The following is a 21,815-nucleotide window of genomic DNA, read 5'->3' on the forward strand; positions in this document are numbered from 1 at the left end:
GGATGAAGCTTCGGAAACTGAAGAAGCACTTGAAGCGGCCACAAAGAATGGATCCCTGCATCCACACCCTCCCTCTACAACGAACATCCCGATAGTTCTCGGGTTAATTCAAACCTGCAGAAAGTGTTAAAACATCAGGAATTTAAAAAAAAAATGAAAAAGGTGTGGTAATAAAATGAAAATACTGAGTTTAAACCATTTTTCACAGACTAAATTGACATGTACGCATGTGTAACCACACTGAAGAGTACAGTATGCACTCAACCACACAGAGGCGGTGTTGTGTAAGCACCACATCTCAGCTGATGAGAGATTAAACGACATAAAGAGGTATTGAAACCATCGTTTTTTGCAGTGTTTTCCTTTTTCCAACAGTTTCAGCGCACTTCTGAAGCCCCGTGCTTCGTGGCCTCAGACAGAAGAGGAGGCTTGTAACTCCTTTCCGAACGAGGGACAGATGTGCTGAATCTGCAGAGGCATCTGCAGGGCAACGGACCAGGACTGCACACCTCCAGGAGGCGGAGTTGTCAAGGTGGAGGTCCCGCATCACGAAAGCGCACAGGGAGAGTAGGTTTAGGGGAACCCCGAGGATCACTACCAGGAAGTAGAACGGCATCACGTGGTGGGAGACCAGCTGTAATCCTTGAGCTGGACCCAGGTTATAAAAGGTTTCCTCCTCCACACCAAGCTTTCCCTCTTCCGTCGTACTTACAGTACTAAATTCAAAATCTGAATGTGAACCTTTTCAACCTCCCTGAACCTGAAGTGTTGTTCCTGTCTTTGTTACAGTGTCTTGTCTTTGTGCCAAGACAAACTACCCTGCCAGCACACAGAATGTAGGTGTAAAACCCACCAGTGTGAAGTAACACTGAATACTGATCAGTGTCCTCTCAGGCCATCTGTCATGTGAGCAGAAACTTTCATGTCCTTACACAAAGACTGATCCAAATCATGTCGGATAAAGTTTATTTTTGGAAATTTGTCACTGCTTACAATACACAGTTCAGATAAAGGACAATTACAAAAAAGAAATGAATGAAAACATGAGATTTTAACTTGAAGCATACAGTCAACGGGTTCACCATTTTTCCAACTATGGTAACGGTATAAAATTAGAATTAAAGCATGACAAAAGCAGACATGAGAAGAAACATTAAGAAAAGTAAAGGGAAATACAAAAAAGAAAGGTTGTATTATGTATATTAAGGCATCAACAGGCATACGTTTTTCTGAGTGTAGGGTGTGGAAAGGGAAACTTTAACACTGCTCTCTGCAACGTTGTCACATCTGTATACATCTAGTTGCCTGAGTTTGTAGCACAGCGAGCTATTTTACCTTAAATTCTTCAACAGATACTTCTATGAAGCCAGCGTAATGAAATCCTTCATATCATTTTTTTTTTATTTAAAAGGAAAAGCTACATATTTTGTCTTTCATCTCAACATAAACATAGCCTACAACTCTTGTCCCATTTAAATGAATAAAATAATTAACATAGCTGCTTCCTGACACCGATTATCAACATGTAGTGTCATGACAAGTAGACCGACATGTTTAAGTCGTGGTAGATTCGTTTCATTAAGTGCTTTGTGCAAAAAAAACAGAATGTGTTTCTTTCTCTATACCCACAGTTGTGAAAAGCACCAGCAAAGGAGAAAGTTCAGTGAGCAGGGCAAGCTTTCATTAGCTCGTGTTGTTAAACAGGGGCACATTGAAAAGGGATCTGTTCACTTTCTCAGAGCTTTTTTAGGCTTCTTATCTCCAGAACCGGGACTTGATATCAACAGTGATCATATAACAGCTGATAGTGCTCATAACTGGCCATGGCAGGACGTAATCTGCCTTTACTCACAGTAGCAACAGCAGCACAGATTAGTCTTCATAAAAAAGATACTCCACATGTCAGATTACAGCCAGGAGAAACTGTTGGACTCTTAACAGATTAAAGCAACATGTGAAAAAGTAATTAAAAAAACAACTAGTCAAGCCTTCATACAGCTGTGCATACAAAAAATGGAAATACTCAAACCACATAATGAGCAAGCTCTGTTTGCAATAAAATCAGCTCTCATTTTAGTGGCAATTAGAGCCAATAATACAGTAAGTGTATGATATATTAAGGCATCTAACCTTTGGTTACTCCTAGTGGCACTTAAATAAATAGTCTTGTTTTAAAACAAGCATATGTTGCCTATCTAAGACACAGTGTATTCAATATCCTTTCTTTTCACTTACAGCAAGTTTGGATTATTCTCAGCACTTTGGTTACAACATAGAGAGTGAAAAGACATCAATATTAGACAGACGTTTGATTCGGCCTCAGGTTTCAGCATGCATGGAGACTTGGCCTTTCACATGTGTACACTTCCTTTGTCAGCACATAAGTAGAGGAGTATGTTTTAGAAGTGACGAAGCCTCTAGCTCTTTAATAGAACTTCAGCAGAGTGATGCTCAGTATCTTAATAAACAAGCAGGACAATCGATTTAACCATGTCTTCCCTTCATGTGGAGCTGACCCAGCAGCTCACTGGGCTAGAGACACTCTGACAGCACCTCATGTTTGGGTAAAGACGGATATATCATAGGCGTGCAGTTACAATCATTATGACTGTTTTGGCTGAGCTGGATCTTCAGCTTCTCCACTTCATAGTTATGGAGATACTCCTGGACCAGGTAGCGCTCTCTCTTCACTCGAGCCCTGACGTCAGAGGGGACGTCAGGAATCATCCAGGCCACAAAGAACTTCACCACAAACACGACATGCTGAAGAGGGAGAGAGCACAAAGGGTATGTATTCATTTAATCTAAGAACAATACTAAAAATAAAAAGCTTGGCATGGATTAAGAAAATGTTTGTTTTTTGGGGTTGCTAATAGAAACACTGCAGCCTGCTTTTACCTCCATGATAATGATGAAAGCCAGCTTCGCAGCCAGAATATGCCAGAACTGCATAGTGTGGGTGTACCGCTTCTCATGGTCTGGAGGGTAGCGATAATCACGATACCTACAAAAAATGAAAATGTCATGAATTACAATTTCTAGATGATTTAATATATAAAGTAGATATATCCAAGGTTCATCACTTTAATTTACGATTGTTCAATGTCGGTCTTCTGTCCATTTGACAAAGAAAAACAAAGAAATAGAGGCTCTGGTATTACGCCCCAGACAACAGACAATATATTCAAAAACTGCATTTTAAAGCCAGTTGAAAATTACTAAACACACATTTAAATCTTAAATTATGTAATGTTTAACGTGTCTGTGCATCATGTTTAGCTAAGTTGTGTTTATGAGGGTTTAATAAATAAATGTTGTATTGAAAAACTAGAATAAACTTTGAATGAGACACTTGATTTTGGTCAGAGGATAACTTTGACTTTACTACGTTTAGTTACTTTGATTTTACATACATAACATGTGACCAGCTTAAATCAGCAATCGGTTTCTGTCTGAGAATCCCACACACCTGCAGGTAGTGATGGAGTTGTTGAACCAGAGAGGGTTCTCCCCATCCTCCGGTCTGTTGGCCAGTGGTATCTCAGAGATATTAAAGACAGACAGACTGCTGTTTATGTAGCCTTTCATACTCATCTCCTCCTTTGACTGGTAGGCGTACATGTACACGAGCCGAGGGATCATATCAGAGGTGAAGGCCACAATGAACGCCTGGAGAGCAGAAGAAGAAAGAGTGTGAGGACAAACGAGAGACAAAACTAGAAAAGGAGTGGATTCAAAGGGCACACATGCAGCCCAGCACTCACATTTGTGACGACAGAGAGGACAGCCATCCCATTGAGGATCTCCTGCCAGGCTCCAATGCTGTGAGCTTTTGCTGCTACAGGACGCCTGAACTGTGTGGTGAGTTTCCAGGCATCCACTCTCACCTCAATGATGTTGTTCATGAGTGCCATCAGGGGTGCAAGGGGGAAGGAGGCCACAAACAGGGTGATGAAACCAAACTGGATCACTGGGAGACAGAAAGAAGAGAGAAGTCAGTCAAAGACCGCAGGACAATAACAACACGTTATGCAGGATCTCAGGGAACTTCATTTATCTGAAATTAAATAAACGTTTGTGTTCCTACATTCTCCACATTTTCTTAATTACTTTTGTAGTTAATTACCCATATTTGTATCAGTTTTGCCCTTGGCCTGCGGGGTGCAGAGTTTTTTCAGTGTCACGAAGCGGGTTCTCTCTAAACCTGTTCTGGACGAAGTTATGAGTCTGAGTTGAGACTTTAAATTGGATTTAAAGTACTGTACTTTTATGAATTATTACTTTGGAATGTTGTCCATGCGCAGTATATATCCTTAGCCTAAGGAATATATTCATGGAAACTTTTAGAATTGTAGTTGTTACAGTAACACAAAATGTGTGCATCACATAATGGAGCCTATGTATTCAGTTAATGATTTATATATTCTAACTCAGTCTCTCTCCACTCGTTGATTTAATGTCAGATTCACACTTAAAGTGTATTAATTTCAACCGATCAACACTACAGTAACAAAACAATAAAGGAACAGCATCTTAAGAAACTTTGTATTGTTTATTATGATAAGTTTTTATATCCTTCAAAGTTCGTTTCACACGACTGGGGATGCACTGACAGTTTCTGAGGTTGTTAAAGTCAACAAATAAATTGATATAAGAATTAACATTTTCTGGGTCATCCTTTCATGAAGCAGCAGTGTTGTTTTCAATACCACAATAACTCTTGTTCTTTATTCATCGATTTTGAAACCGTCTGCATGCTCAGAGCCTGAAGCAGGAAGCTGGAGTTATTAGTTCATAACCAGCTTAGTGATACCCGATATCTCTAACTGCTACTGCTGGGTTTGTCTAAGCAGACTACTCAAAAACAGGCTGAGTATAACAAACTCACTTTGTGGTATACCCCTCCGGTCTTGGCCTAAACTAGACGTCACTTAAATGGTTTTGACTGATAACTAGCTTGTCTCTGAATCTCTCGACTGAATATTTACCCATTTCCAGATACTCGTAGAAGAGACCCAGCTGTCCAAAGCCCTGCAGGTCGTGGTCCTGCTCCCAGCGGCTGTACAGAGTCTCTGGGTGGCTTCGTGCCTTTCTGCTGCCCCACCAGTTCATCAGCCACCTAAGACCACAAGGGGGCAATAAAGAGCTTTGAGCTGAGATAATTCACCCTCTGACAGGCACGAAAGACTGCAAGTAACTGTACACAATTACTCTGAAGATATGTTTATTTTTTCCAACATTAAATATTTCCAATTGAACTTGTTCCAAAAGTCAACGACATGAATGGACATGATACTTCAATCATGTCTAAAGATTGAGCAGCGACTGAAAATAGACCTTTTGCACATTAAACATGTTCACCATCATAGTTCTTAAAGCACAGATGATGATGTTATTAAACTGTTGATGGATTTGTTTGATATACTTTTGTACCAGAACCCTGAAAACTAAAGAAACTTAATGGAATTCAGACACCATTCATCTTGTTGTTTACACCTGTCCCTTTCTCACTGTTTTTATTGTTAAGATAACGCCTGCTGGTAAGTCAGCAATCAAATTAACTGAATATTGTTGTTATTCTTAAACATCTGAATTCTGCACAGGCTTATGAGTAATGGTTGGTGGATGCACAATAAACTGACAGTGCTTTTCTTAGTGATGTCTTGGCTAGCTCACTGTAAGAAATGAATTCCTCATGTTTGCAGAGATAACTTTACACATTTACTATAACTTTGGGGAAAATGGTTCATGTATCTATGAGTTTTGTGATGCTGTAAAACCTTTAAAGTGTGTGAAGTTAACAATAATGTATGCAGATGGATTTAGCTTTGAATGGTCGCTTCAGTTGGACTACTCACGGGACCAGAGCCTCCTGGATGTTGCCCCAAACTTGTTTTCCTGTCATCACTATCACCAGCTGAGTGGTTAACTCAATCAAACAGCCACCCGGGTCACACTGTGAAAGAGAACGAATACATTTGTTCAAAGGCAGCTCCGTATCTACTTTAGGAGCCACTACTAATCTTAGATGATTTCATGCATCTGGTACCTCTTCATTCCTCAGTTTGGTCTTGCCAAACATATAAGCATAATCTCCAGGATGGCCCACAAATTTGCCCTTAAAGAACGCGACGTAGAAGCAGGAGGAGTAGTAGTTCACAAATTGGAAGAGGAACATCTTCACTGTCAGCTTGTTCTCATACTCAAGGTGGGTTTTGGGAATTTCTGCAACATAATGAAATGTTTTAGACCAAACACAAATAGAATCAAAAACATTGAATACTTGAAACACAAAATGGAAAAGACAGAGCAATGTAAAAATCTATGGTTTTCTCTCTGGTCTGACCCTCACCCATGTCAGTGATCCAAACAGCCACTCTCTCATACATGAGATTGAGGATCATGATGATGATGAAGTTGATGCAGGAGGCAGTGACCGAGGTGGCCAGCTGTGGCGTGATGAGATGGCCAACCACCTGCAGGTTGGTGGTGGGACTGTCCTTCATGATGCTGGCGAAGGCTGCGTATACCGCCAGGCGGTACGCTATCACCCCGATGATGCAGGCAATGATCAATGAGATCTTCAGGACAGAGACAAGAGTGACAACATGAAAGACAACTACACGGCAAGTCACAAGACAACAGTACAGTGAACACCAAGTGTGATGCAAAGTGCAAACAGCAAACACATACAGACTAATGAAGCAAGCAGAATTATTGCCCACAAACATGTTAAAAGATGTTGTCATGCTTGGAGTATGCACACATCACACATACTTAAAGGAAATCCACCATAACCTTCATATAGGCTCATTTCAAAGCTGTAGTTTTATTTAAAAACATGAGTACACAAGTGCGATGAAAATAAGGTCAGTATGTATAAAAAGCTGTAAAACTTTGATCTTAAAGGGATAAGGATTTTCAGAATTACACAGTTTTGCCCAATTTTCTCTGTGTAATCTTTTAGATAGTTAAGGCTTTGTCTCAACCCCCAACAGCTCACAGTTTTATATATACTGGCTCTGATCACATGCAGAGATGTCCTGATACCACGTTCTTCCCTTCTGATAACCAACTCCTTTATTTATCTGATCCTTGTATTAAAAAATACTTGATTAAAATGTGAGATAAGAAGAAACAGATTGCTGACAGTTTGACTGATGTTGCACTCTATGCTGGCCTGGCACTGTTGTTTTTTTATAATTAACCTCAAATCAATTGTTTGCCCAACTAAAACACTATAATAATATAATAATTAGGCAATAATCAATATCCTTGCTGTATGGGCTACTGCTTTTGAGAAGAAGAAAGAGTAGATAATTATAGAAGCTAATACATTTTATTTTTGGATCAAGGATTGACATGTGTACTTACAAATAACTGATGCTGCCCTTCAGCCACTATCAGAAGCATTTCTGATACTTCCATAGGTATCAGAACATCTCTATTCACATGATTGAATGATGATGATGATGGACAGTGTCATGAACAGGTATAGATTCACCAAGTATGCCAAAGATACTATGCTCACCCAGAATAGGACGGTGGCTCCAGACAGACATGTGCGTGCACACTGGGTTGTTATGGGTAAGTAGGGCTCCATTTCCTAAATCATACGCAAGCAAAGCATGGACATGGGAGTAAGTCACCCTTTGTTATATCCTGAAAAGACGTCTGTGAAAGGCCTGGCTCCTTTAACACCGCTGGTCTCGGAGGCAGAGCTAGATCACCCAATGGCAGTTTTGTTTTGTGTACGCGTTTCAACCACAATCCAATTCTTTCACCAAGCAGTCTCCTGGTGAAGTCATGCTTTTGGAAAAACCTCACAAGATGTCGAGCGGCCAGACAAACAGTAATGTGCCACAGGAGGAAACTCATGCCTCTGAGTCTTTCCAGAAAGGTCTGTTATCTTGCACAAACTGAACCACACCGAAACCTCGTCCTCCTCAATTTGACATTCCTCGTAAAGTGCTACCCTTACCCAGAGTAGCACGGTGGCCCAGCACACAAACAATTTCCCCATTAGATTTGTAGGAGTCCTTTCAAGAATCAACTCCATTTCCTACAGATGGGTGGGATGTGGTCAAAGCAAATTACAACAAGTCTGTGCCTGTATATTTCACTTACTAATGCTCTCAACATTTTTTTTTAGTTCAGGAACTGCCGTTATAAATGGCTGTGAGCCAGTGTGAGGCTCTATCCAATAAATGTAACAGATACTGTAATATTTTCAAGTCTACCATACAGAATATATATCCAGTAAATCTATATTAAGGCTCGATAAAGATAAAGCAGACACATACAATATATTAGTATATCATGAGCACTCAAACACCTGTGTGATGCGGTTCAGCTTGCGGTTGGTGCACTTGGTCTCGTACTCTGGTCGAAGCTGAAGCTGCTGTTGCTCCTCCTCAAAGTCAACCAGATCCCACTCATATTCCAGACGAGCCTGCCGTCTCTTCCAGAACTCCAGAAACAGCGTCACTGTAGAGCAACCAACCACCAAGTGTAAGTATTCAATGCTTTCAGCCTCTTTTACGTCTATCATGTAGGTGTTGAGGCAGAAGTGTTATTGTTTATCAAACTATTTAGCAAGTGAACTAGGTCATACTTTCTCATGGTCTCATGATTTTTTTTAATTAGTTGGAACAGTTCAGAATTGACCACAAGGTGGAGCACTGGTATAAAAAAAACTGAAAGCTTAGAGTAGACATTTTTACTCACCCCAAATCCCCATAAATATGGCAAAGAACACAGTTCCTACATTGTCAAACAGGTTTGATTGCTGAAAGAAGGACATATTTGAGAAAAAAATTAGATTAAAAAACATGGGATTTATTTACATTTAGCACCAACTGTGCTTTAAATCTCACATAAAGTTGGAACCATATGAATCATAATAATAGAAAACCTAGAGCCAGGATGTTTTACCCATGAGGAGTTGCATGTTGCGTTGAGTTTCCAATAGCCACATTTCTTGTCACACAGCGGGCACATGACAATTTCACCTCCGATTTTCTCACTACATATTTCTTCACTGTAAGACAATAATTATTTTTTATTAAAAGAACAGCAATGCCAGAAATAAAAAAATTGCATATTTCCAAAACCTAACTAGACAGGCGAGTAATTTTGGAAAAAATTACCTCCACTCATTTTTATCGTAGGTGAGGACTCCATAGACGAAACAAATTGTCCCAACTATAGCAGCAAACAACAACATCTCAGTGTAGAAACCCAGCCAGGCAAAATAAATACCTATCTTCTCCCCATAATATTTCCTGTTGAAAGAAAAATCATGTTCTCTAAGTTCCTCTGATACCAGATTTATGTGGAGTCAATACACATTTGATATTTTACTCCCTGTTTTTCAAGTCTTACCTTATGAGATTGAGGGGCTGCTCCTTGAAGAACGAGCCAAATCCAGCCCAGTATTTGTAGAGGTTGAATCTCTCACTTTCGCAGTTTGCATCCCTTGATTTTTTCCAGTATCTACACTGCACACACAAAGAAGACACACTTCACAACCACTTTCCATTTATTGCAAAATAAACAATCTGTGAAAAGCAAAACACAACCAACGTCAAACAGTATGTAAGTGCTGGAAAGCAATGAATGCACATTGATGACACGGTATCTTAGTCCTATAATTTAAAAAAACTTTTTAAAAATGAGGCTTACGTCATGTAGCGCGAAGGCAGCAGAGTAGGTGCCATTGTTGAGTAACCTCTTGATTCCCTTTTTGTCTTTTTCTGCACATTCATTGCTGATGTAATAACAGCGGGACAAGATGTAGTAGACCTGTGCAGGGAGAAAAATGAGAGGACATTAAGGTTTTAAGAAACATAAACTCTTAAATCTTGACATTGGATTTAAATATGCCTTATCTAAAATGTAACACATGAGTAGAAAACTGCAGACTGCAAAGTGGGTTATGTAATTTGAAGGGCACAAAAAGATGAGAAAGTTGAGGCCTAAACATCCTTACGATCCTGTTTCGAGTAGAAGGGGGAAAGAAAGTGTCCTTGTTGTCGATCAGGAAGAAGTCAGACTTGCTCTTGTTGAATGGAGCTGTGAAATAATCTGGCTCAGGGTGCATGATGTGCTCTGGCAGGCGGAAAGGGGTGGACAGCCAGTTCATGGGCATCTCGCTGTTGTCTGGGATGTCGTTGGCCTTAAATGGGACCTTTATCTTCAGCACATCTGCGTAGGTTGCTAACACTTCCCACGGAGCGTGGATCTTCACAAAATAGGTCTTTCCATCTTCCGACTCCTAAAGACAATCAGACAGGTGGCACTACATAAGATAAGGGCTACAGATTAATACGCCTAAACACAAATTTACTGATCAAGTAGGAACCCCAGAGAAGTGTCATTTTATGCATCACAGATAACTATTGAGCAAGTTTACTGTATATTGTTCAACTTTTTTTTTCTTCTTAAAACAAGAAGAATGTAAAAAAAGCACTTAAAAGCAGCAACAGATCACAGACATACACATAAATATACGGCCATTCTTTTTGTGCCACTTTTTCTTTTTCATAAACAAACAACATCTGGAGGCTCTTACTGTCTTATCTTCTGTCTCCAGCTCCAGGCCCACATTTTCAAGATTTGACTCATACACCCTTCTCCGTTCCTACAGAAAAAAAACAAAGAAAATATTAATATATTTATTAACATGATATAACAGGAAAAGGGGAATAGCAACTCCTTAACTTAGGGTAGTGACATAATATGGTGTAATGTTACCAAATTATTCTTTGATCAAGGTAAAAGGTGTTTGGAAACAGGCTCAAAAAAATAATAATAATCACCCATGTCATCTAAAAAACAGTCCCCCCTTGTTAGAGCTGAAATTTACAACACGTGGACAATACACAGGAACTGGCCTCCTGTTGCTCTTCCTCATCCAGTGGAAAAAATGAGCGACTTCCTGACTAGGCCAGAGGTCTGTCGGTTGACTCACTGACAAGACAGTTAGTAAAATGTGAGTCTGCTGAGACTAAGATCCTCATACAAGAAGGCTGGTGACACATGGATGTGAAGTATAACAGCTTAGCATCAAACACTGAAGCCTTTCAGTAGCACACAGCTGACAGAGAAACAAGCCACATGAGGCCTAAAACAGTTTTAAAATACCTTTAATGTAATTTATTTAAGAAAATAGGGATGCAAGTTCATCTCTAGATGTGACCTTCTCAGAAAATCCCTTGAGAGGATTACTGATACAAGCCAAGGAAAAACCGTTTGTATAGCTTTATCAGTGTTGTGGTATCTAGAATATGCTGCTGACACACACAGTGAGCTCTGAGGATTTCCTGTAACAAACAGCTCTTACTGTTTCAATCAAGAAGAGGAAATAACACAACTTATTTTATGGGATATTCTGGGATTTCAAAACAGTGAGCTGTGAAACAATACATCTGTAGTTCTGCTCTTCAGAAATAAAACAATAACAACAGTGATATTAATGAAAAAGAGAAACACTTGCCAGTACTCAAGCAAATATTGCCCTTCTTAAACACTTTGTTATACTTAACAACACAGAAAACACTTTCTTTTTATGTTTATATTTTGCTCTCAACTATGACAACTGCTTTGTCTTTTTATCTGTCATGCATCGTGTTCTTTAAATTAAGGGTGCCTCATTGGAGACATTCAGTCTTGAACATTTGCATGCAGTGAGTCATCTACGGAAATGGATCTAATTTAGTATAAACAGTACTAGAAGTTGTTAGCCTTACCTGTTTCCTCTCCCCATCTTTGTCGTCAACATAGGACAGGACAAAGTCAATCCTACGCAATCCATCCCGGAAGAACACAGAGTCTTTACTCTGTTGTTGTTTGTCAATCTAAAAAGAAACATAGCAGCATTTAAACAGACACATACAGTATAGCATCAGTCTTAGGATGTTTCCACCACAGCAGGCCAGCAGACAGTCAAGCTATGTGTCAGTGGCTAACAGCACACCCAAGGAACAAGGCCTCCAACCCACATCAAACACAGAGATACTGATTATCATACTATCACTCCAAACACAGGCAGCACAACATATGAAAGGCATCGGCTCTGACTTAAAATATTTCATGTCCCTTTAAGAAAAGAATTTAGAAATCCTTGTTATATCACAGACTGAAATCCAGAAATATTCCCATAATCCTGTGAGAACTCTGATTTCCAGGCATTTGACTTCTAATTAAACAAAACAGGTTAAGTATTATAGAAAAAACATGTGGATAGTACTACTCAGTTAAAAACACAGGTCTTATCAGGCCTCACAGAATAGTATTTGCTTTTGCTTTTCTGTAAATCCGGGAATCCAGTGTCTTGAAACGCCGTGTGGTGGCCAAAGAAATTCCAAGCATGCGTGTTTCAGCAAAAACTAGCCTTCCAGGGCAGTCCCTTAAGCACTTAGTTACATGGCTAAAGACTGCTCCACTGCAGAGGAATGCTTTAAGGGAGGAGAGGAGGGCATGACTGCTTCATGTTGCTGCTTCAGCTGCTCAGAAAGCTAAAAATAACCATGTGCCAGTAACCCCTGTCTACACATATCACAACGGTTGCTACACAAGACTGCAGACAATGCAGAGAACTCAGACATAAAGCATCACAAAAACTACAACATGGTGCTCAGCCTCACATCACATGGCTGCTGGACTGTAGTCCTGAAGGAGTCTGCCCGTTCCATCAGCCCAACACTGTGTGATTAGGCAGGAAAGGAAGCAGCACTTTACCTCCATGGCCCGCTCCCTTTACTGTTATGATGCATCAGCCGAAGTGCCCACAGCCTTAGAGAGCAAAATTGTCTTTCTCCGGCGGGGGTGGGGGGGGGGGGGTGAAGCGTCGGGCCCTGAAAGCAAAGCTTCTCTCTCTCTCGCTCCACTGATCCCCCGGGCTGGAGGAGCTCCATCCACTCCACTCACTTCCCAGGACAAGCCCTCGCTCGCTCAGATATCCAGAGAAGGGAGAGTTAGAGACAGAGAGAGGAGGAGTGGTACTAGGAGTAAAGTAGAGGAGCTAGCTTGCTAATGTAATGAAGAGCACAGCATCAGAGAACGGAGGTGACATCACTGACCATCCCCAGATTAACAACAACAGTCCCTGACGCACGTCTTTTGATATATCAGATTAAAAAAAACAGCACATCACTTGCCAATATCTGCTCTGATAAGGCCAAACTCCAGACAACAAAAACTGATAACTGCACGGGGAATAATCTCCACATTCTGACTGACTACTCTGAACTAATCAATCAAACATTCTGGGGACCACAGCAATATTCAAAGAGCAAATTGGGATGCAATGTTAAGTTTTGTCATGTTGCACAAATCTACAAAGCCAGTGGCCTGCCATCTGCTGCACCAAACTTCTAGAGACATTCGTGTTTATGTGTTCAACCTATCAAAATGAATACATACTGGTTTACCTCTGGACTACATTGCCTCAAAGTCTACAGTGGATCATGTTGACTATGGCAGGGTGGATGCTTTCTTAAACTGGGACGTTGTTGCAGAGACTCTCTAATTTTCTGTAATTACAGATCAGCTGTATGGAATCAGTGCCTCTGCCAGAGCTCGTAGAGCCACAAGGTTCTATACGTTTACCAACCAACCCCTAACTACTGGGTGTTTGGACATACATGTCTTTTATCTTAATTGAGGGGGGTAAATGTAAAACATGGTGTAAGATAAATGGGCTACCAGCTTCAGGGAGAGGTTTCTTTAAAGTAGTACCTCCAAAGCTTTTCTTTTTTTGAGCTAGAAGAGTTTGAAATAGAAATGGTTACCACTTTGATTTAAATACATCACAGCGACCATATCATAATGCAGAATCCTCCTTTCACCCTACAACGCTCCTGACACACCTCTGTTTTAAACCATTACTTTTTTTATACTTAAATAACATTTACCTTGTTTCATTTTTGTTATCGAACAGATTTATAATGTTGTCATAATTGAGTAAATGGCTGCTTCTGTATGCCCTGATTATATCCTAGTTTTATTCCATTGTAGACTTCAAAGTTATAATTCTGTTCAGAGCTGAAAAAGGAAATATAAATACTGTAATTCTAAGATTTCCTGAAAGTTGTTTGTGGTTCAGTTAGCTTCTCTTAAAGTTCACATTGACAACTGAAGACTTATAGCTTAAACTTCCAGTAACAAGAGGGCTAAACACATTCATGTCTTTATTCTTCTTTGGCATTTCTTTTTTTTTTTAGAAACACAAAGGAAACATACAGTAAAAATTAAACAGTCTGAGACCTTGAACACATAAATGTATCCAATAACTACACAAACGTAGATACTCACACTCAACTTGCATACATTTTTTGGATAAAAAATAAAATGCAATCAAGTAATAAAACAAGTAAAATACAATATTCTCTTCTCTTTTATAATCTCTGTTCAGGTGAAGCCTATATTCCTGGCTTCTATAATGTTCATATATGGTTCCCAGAGCTGGACAAAGCCTCTTTGCTTGCCTTTAGCGATGTAAGTAAGTCTCTCCAAACCAATATGTACACTCTAAAAAGTTCCTTAATCCACATTCTCAATATTGGAGCATCCATACTTTTCCAACATGCAATAGCATGTCTTTATTCTTCATTACAGATGTAACTTATAGATGTGCAGCTGCCTCCCCTCTAAAACTTATATGATATGATTTTACACTCAACTAAAATGTTGCTGTCTTTAGTTTGGTTCCTAAAGAAAAGCTGCTGTTCTAATGTTTCAGAAAGACCAGATTTTAGAGGAGAAAAAGAAGCCTTCAGTACATGACATGTTCAGAAACAACAAGGTCACGAGCATGGCACTGGGTCCTGATTACAGCATTGACTGTAAACACTTAAAAAGACAGAGACGTAAAATACATAAAAACAGCTTGGCAGATAAATAGAGTTTAAAGTCTGTGTCAAAGACTACATGTGTAAGTGTGGACTTCTAATTATGCTGTGACTCTACTACGAAGAGATTGTTGATTTCTCTCCAGTGAAGCGGACACATATCACAGGTGAGAACAAAGCAAGTTAAGGGCCTTTTCCAGCTTTAATGAACTCTCATGATGCCTCCACACACAGCTCATGCTGCTGTGTTTCCATTACTCTGTGGAATACTAAAAAAAAAAAAAAACATGCTATTCTGAAGCCACCATCAGCTCTCTACAAAAGAAATGTGTATTGATTTCATCTCAGCTGTCAAAGCTTTTCTCTGCATATCTATACCGACTGAGAAACCCAACACCAACAAGACTTCTCAAGACTTGACACAGTAAAGCCAGGCAGACAAATTATATGCAGAAAGTTGCATCACATCACAAGCCTGTTTTACCATGCCGTACCCTGGAACGAAACTTCAGGAAAAGCGCCCGCTTTCTCGACAGCTGTGGAGGAACCGAGTGTATAGTGAGGGAAAGCCTAAAAAAAACTTTATAGCCGCAGTCTTACAGAGAACATGATAGAAATGTCCGACATTCAACACTTGCACTATGTTTGAACATTGTTAAAGATAATGCTCATGACACTCTGAACATGTTATGTGTCAGGCATAAACACAGCCGGGTCTTTCTCACTCATACTGTAGCTTTGAATACTATGACAAAAACACACAGACACTAACACACCAGCATGCATCTGTGTCCTCGACTGGTGTCTTACCCCAGTCAAAGAATTGATATGCTCTAAGGTCTGAGTCTCAATATGCGGATTGTCGCTGTGGTCGGAGGGGGTCAGGGAGGCAAGGCTGGCGTGTAGAGACTCACAGGTCTCTACACACACATCAGGCGTTAAAGGAGACTTCAAGTGTGAAAGAGGGAGAACAGACAGGAGCATGAAAGTTATCCGCAACTCTCTCATGAAACTGACATGCTGTAAATGGTTACTATTACATTGGAAAGACTGATGTTCGTTTAAAACTGAGACTGTGAGCTTGTGCTCAGCTACAATCCAGAAGCTAAACTCTCCTGCCATGTTGACTGTTAATTAAATAGGAAAATCAGAGGGAAATATAAATCAAGCATGTGACTTGTACACAATGAACTTCCTGCTGTAGTACTGTAAACACTACCATGTTTACAGTACTGTAGGAAAACTGAGGGTTAGAATTTGTTTTGTGCAACCATTCTAAGCAACAGGAAAAAATGACAATACTTCTTGGGATGGTGACAGGTGATTATTATAGCATGTTGTGGATTTGGTGTTTACCTCCGCTGATTGTCCCTGCTGGAGGGATCCTGAGCTGGACGAGGCTTGTTGGTGGTAGCCATTCATATCATCTGCAACACAGAAACATAGGGAACATTGAATTGAAAATATTAACTACACGTGTTTGTTTATGGAAGTATTTAAGTAGCACAATGAATTTTTGAAGTGTTGGTGGGTGGCAGGAAAGTTCAATTTCAGGCCTTTAAACGGCTGCCTGACATGGTCACTAGAGCTAATGTTGTAATCTATCTGTGCAACATTTTATGTTTGCACTCTCACATGCCAGCCAGCATGACTTAACAGGATCCCTGAGACAGAATACATACGGCCATGTTTCTTTGCTTGATTCAATCACTACACAGCAGGAAATGAGACTGAGGGGTCTGATAACCCCCCCCCACGTGTCTGAAAGTGAAAGTTGACTGTGTGATGTGTCTAAATCAAGCATTTGACTTGTACACAATGAACTTCCTGCTGCCATGTTTACAGTACTGTAGGAAAACTGAAGGTTAGAATTGGTTTTGTGCATCATTCCTGACGGCCTTTTAAGAAACAAGATTTACATAATCAAATGGCAGGGCCGACGGCAAAGCAAGACAGACAACAAGTACTGATGGAAACACTCATGCCAAAAACAATACACAGAAAGAGGGTTGCAGCCTCTGGGTTTTTAAATAGCAGTACAGCCACCCTAATTGATGGTCTCTCTGAGGTTATATTTAGTCAGGACGCAACACAGAACATGTGCTTACAGAACACTGGCCTTAAACAAGCGTTCGAACCTTGTATTATGTTAAACTTTCTCTCTTTCTAAACAGTATTATAATAGATCCTCTATAGAGCGAACCAACAGCACTGCACATTTGCAGCTTTCCCATGGCAAACATTTTTTAATTATATCAGTTTTTTTTTGCTTAACCTAAATGATTAAACACATTATAATTCCTTCCTACACTAACATTGAACAACTAAAATAAAATAATACAAATTAGCTACAAAGCATATTATTGTAACGTTGCACCTTCAAGATATGGCAAGATGTGGAAGTTTAATAAGGGATGTTACCCTCGAACTGTAACAACTTGAATTTTCTTCAGCATTACCAGTACAATTTACATGAGATTTTGACCTAAAGCTACAAAACTCATGACTCTTTCAGGCTAGAGTTTAATGGTGTCTTTGAATTAGTTGAGATAACTTTTTCTTTTTTTTTTCTCAATTGAAAAAAATAATCATGATACTGACTTTGATTTTGGCTTGTACCAAAGTATAATTCTTTCACAGAATCAACAGCTGATCATATTTTTGCACAGTAGGACACCGTGACGCATCACTCAGTGTTAACCTCTCAGCCCAACATTCTGCCAGCTATGAAGCCTCCACAGTTGAGTCTTTGTTCAACAGAGAGCAGCTGATCACAGAGGAAATGCCACAAGACTGCTTCTGCCTCATTGTATCACAGAAATCGAAAAAAAGAGACTAACCATCATTACAGTCAGTAAAAAGCCATACTGACTATGAAAGAAAAATCCTCAGACTCTGGTTTATTCAAATAAAACAGACATGACACTACTACAAGCTACTACTACTTTTTAGTATATGTATGGCTGAATTAAGTTGTGTATCTGTAGTTGTTCATTGTTGCAACTGCCACCTGGAAAAGCTGTTAAAAGAACGCCAACAGCCTTACTACTGAAAAGCAGTGGGTGGGTTTGTCTGATTTCCTGTAAGTAGAAGCCACACTTTCTGTTCTATTTACAGTTGCAAGTTTCAGGTACATGCATGCATATACACACGGCCTGAGTGATGTAAAAAAAAAAAAATGAAATGTGTGTTTGCGTTTTTCAATATTGTGATGACAATAGTTCAATAGATTAACAATATTAACAATATCAAAGAGAGCATATAAGCCTTAACTCACATTTTTACTGTCTATCTGTTGTTCTTCACATTGAACATACAGTCTGTGTTTATGTTCTGCCTGAATTCAAAACAAATCCAAAAAACTGCTGCTTTTCCCCGCACCACTAAATTGGCACAAATGTATCTATGGGTATCTGAAAGTTAACTTGAGTCAGATAAAATGTATGCACGCTGAGTAAGAAAGCATTGCTTGTTTACATTAAATCTTTTCTCTATGTATTGCCTCTTCCCTTATATATACACACCTTAACCAGCAAATTCCCCCATCAAAACAAGGCGGTAGTAAGTAATACAATATTTACATGGATGGTGAACACTAATGGAACAACAAGCATCAAGGCTACTTAGTTCTAATCTGTGCGGTCAAACTACAACCCCTAATAGTTAGATAGTCATACAGTATGTTCAGCTTCATTGTGGCACAAAAAGCACACAGAGTTGTAAGCGAACTGTGAGACCCTCAGCTATAGCCGCCTGGAGATATGCAGAAGTAACAAAAGTACTTGGATGTATTTCTCCTCCACACAAAAAAATCAATTTAGCCTGCCCTCTGTCATATGATAGAATACAACAATCTAAGTTTAAAAAAAGAGTCACCGTTGTAGAATCTCTCATCCTCTAAATTAAAATGAACAAAATTTGGGGTATCATTGAGATGGAGCTGTGAGGATGATTAAAGGAAAACACTGTTATCTCAACACACCATAAACACACAAACACCAAGGTAACAGTAACAGAGCATGATCCTGCAGATAAAATACAACACTTTTACATCAACTTGACAAATACCAGTGTAACTGGAGAGCATCCAGTGTGACTCATTGTTCTTTCAGCAACACCATAAATGGCTAAAACCCAGTCTTGTGCCTGAGTGTTTGTTTAAAATTTATGTTCAGCCAAAATCAAAGAGGGATTTGGGGTTTGTGCTGGTGGATAAAGTGGCTGTCTGCTGGTGACAGAGTGTTTCCAGTAAGCAGGCCAGCTGTCAGAGACTGGCTGGCTGTAGGGTCACTGCTGCTTTCATGGAAAAGAAAGTTAGACTGTGAGCTGGTAATATCGTGAATGGGGTGCAGGGTGGTTCCCTTTTTAAAATAGTTAAAGAAATGTCTTTTCAGAGTCTTACAATGTAGTGTACATGAGGGAAGGGGGTTAATCTTGTTGTTCCTAGCATAGTAATTACTGTAATTTGCCTGTAGTCCCAGAAAGGCTTGCCGACAACTGTATATTTTTGTATGTCTAATGTTTACCTTAGCAGGACGTTATGGTTATAATATGTGGGTATGGTTGTTAGAAAGTTTCAGTTCATGTAAGCTATTCACACTACTACTATAAACTGGTAAAATATTTTAATTTTAGGATACTGTATGTTAAAAAAAATCATTAAATCTGACATTTATAAGTAGCTTTTCTGAACGCTATAGCCTTCATACAGGCATTAAGGCATTTACCAAACTCGTTTTAGTCTTAATTTGTTTCCCAGTAGGTTGTCATACAAGACCTCACACGTCATTATGTATTTTCTAAGTCTGTAGTGAAGGCAGCTCCAGCTTTTAACTACTTACCACTGACAGAGTCTGTTGGGCTCATCTCAATTAAACTGTCCCCTCCTGTCCTTCCCGTTATTCGGTGCATGTTGAGTCCCTACACCCAAGTTATCGGTCCTCATGTGCACAGTATATCCTCAGCCAGAAGACCTGTGTTGCTGCCTTCTCGAGCGGTTCAGAGACGCCTCGGTTAGGGAACTAAGCTTCTTGCCAGACTGGGACTGCCCCCCTACACCCACTGACCGCTGCTGACTGCTGCATCACTTCTGCCACAGAGGCAGGCTCGAGAGGGAGTGGCTCCAACACCACAAGCCAATAGTGTGAAGCTGGCTGAGGGACAGATACTTTTCTCCAATGTCTCCTTGTCGCTCACGTAAAACCTAAACACTCACGCTGACACGCACACGCCGGCCAAACTTTTCAGCAAATAATAAATATATATATATATATATATATAAAAATATGAGCGTCGCCTACTCTAAAACTTATGTAGGCATATTCCAGTTTACCAAGAATTTAGTGTAAAAAAATATTTCAATATTAATGGAAAGTCAGTTCAACCAAGCAGGTTTATTTTTTCCCCTCAAAAAAGGGGAGTGCTTTTGAGTGCTATGTTACCATGGTTACCAACAGAACTTGATTGATACTACCAGCCAATCAGAGACCACAATTTTCTTCCTTATAGGTTTTATGATATTATGACTTGACAATGAAAATAAATAAGAGCTTTTTTTTTTTTTTTTTTTTTTTAAATAGCGTGCCTAAAAAAAAAAGATAGATTTTTCTAGGCTATATTTGCAACGATGTTTAAAATTGGGTATTTTTCTAGTCATGAAGATGGGAAAAACTGGGAAGTGGAATCAAACTTAAAAATAACAACCAAATAAAAAGTAACAAGACCATGTGATCACATCAGCAATCAATGTCATATACTGTAGTTTGTTATTATACAAATTAGACTACACTAAACAAAGACAAGAGTCTACGAGGAACTGAGTTCTAGGTTGAGTTTCATATCCTGTTACTATGTACTTTTGGGTAATGTATTTGCTCAGGTATAAATACAATTTGTTTAGCAAAATGCCCAGACTGATTGCTTTAAGGAAGTCCTCACAACCAGCCACAGAGGCCTTAACGCTTGCCTTTCCAAAACTGTTTCATATCAAAGATCACACAATATAGGCTACTATTTTCTGACATTATGTTAAATCTATTTCCATTATAATTTGAGACTGAACCCTGACTGATCTTTTTCAGCTATGACTGTGATTGTCCTTACTAAAATATAAATTCAGTTCTTCACTGAAGAGCCCTTTTCAAGGACTGTGGACTCTGGTGAACTGTTGGTCACTCAGATGTTATTAGTTTAAGTTTTTTGTCATTCACACGTCTGTCTGTCTGTTCCCACTTTGATAGAAACTTCAGACAAGGCTTTATAAGAAGCTCCTATATCCTCCCAGCCCTCTCTCCAGCCTGTACTTCGTCTCTGGTCAAATTTAGTAGCCGGGTTCCCCCTCTGCCGCTCTTGAAGTGGTTGGCACAGCCCTGTTCTGCTGTAATTATGTTATCCTCCTCTGTGGGGTGTGGCCATGTACAGAAATACAGCCGCTTATTTTGCGACCACTTTTTTCTTCAGCCTCATATCGCCTCTCCTCCTTGACATGTGGGTCTTCCTGGGTGTGCACTACTTTCCAAGGTTTTCCAAGAAGGCTAATGGTTAAATCATCTCTAATAACAGGGCACTCAGGGCCACCCATTTGACATGCTAGTTTTCTTTCTTCTTCTTTTTTTTTTCTTTTTTTTTTTACAGTCAAAGAGAAAGGATGGTACACAAAAAGGTTTAATGGACCCTGAAATGGGAATCACATGTAAGACATTTAAAAATAAAAATAAATTATAACCTAAAAAAATCAAGCAGGCAGATACAAATTTCAAGCAAATTTGAGAAACATGGAAATCTCCTAAAACAATTGACAATGGCGATTCTAGAGTCTGTTGGGGCCCAAGGCAAGACATATTTGGGGGACACTAATAAGATCTGCTTTTATCACCATTACGTCTGCCAGTGTCCCACTTCCTTACTCCGCTTCCTCTTTCTTCCTCTTTCTGTTTTCTCTCCTGTGAGCGGATAGCTCCTCGA

At 39.6% G+C, this 21,815-nt stretch overlaps 1 protein-coding gene across 7 annotated transcripts; it reads right to left on the bottom strand.

Annotated features, from left to right (window-relative positions):
• Window positions 1-949: 949 nt before the first annotated feature.
• Window positions 950-19,926, bottom strand: ano5a (anoctamin 5a). Of its 7 annotated transcripts, none has more exons than XM_065957129.1 (22): window positions 19,694-19,926; window positions 16,209-16,279; window positions 15,663-15,800; window positions 15,347-15,388; window positions 11,751-11,858; window positions 10,574-10,642; window positions 9,992-10,276; window positions 9,685-9,804; window positions 9,385-9,500; window positions 9,150-9,284; window positions 8,935-9,040; window positions 8,728-8,788; window positions 8,336-8,487; window positions 7,532-7,606; window positions 6,353-6,581; window positions 6,050-6,225; window positions 5,859-5,956; window positions 4,989-5,119; window positions 3,765-3,970; window positions 3,470-3,669; window positions 2,899-3,004; window positions 950-2,763 (listed from the first exon to the last, which is right to left on the bottom strand). In XM_065957129.1, the coding sequence occupies exons 1-22, from the start codon at window positions 19,761-19,763 to the stop codon at window positions 2,533-2,535; spliced, it is 2,925 nt and encodes a 974-aa protein (XP_065813201.1). In that variant the 5' UTR covers window positions 19,764-19,926; the 3' UTR covers window positions 950-2,532. The 7 variants fall into 7 exon arrangements, with proteins under 7 accessions (XP_065813201.1, XP_065813200.1, XP_065813202.1 ...); XM_065957128.1 differs by lacking the exon at window positions 7,532-7,606 and adding an exon at window positions 7,982-8,062; XM_065957130.1 differs by lacking the exons at window positions 7,532-7,606; window positions 15,347-15,388 and adding an exon at window positions 7,982-8,062.
• Window positions 19,927-21,815: the final 1,889 nt, after the last annotated feature.

Source organism: Labrus bergylta, chromosome 7 (genome assembly GCF_963930695.1).
Source record: "Labrus bergylta chromosome 7, fLabBer1.1, whole genome shotgun sequence".
NCBI classification, from domain to species: Eukaryota; Metazoa; Chordata; class Actinopteri; order Labriformes; family Labridae; genus Labrus; species Labrus bergylta.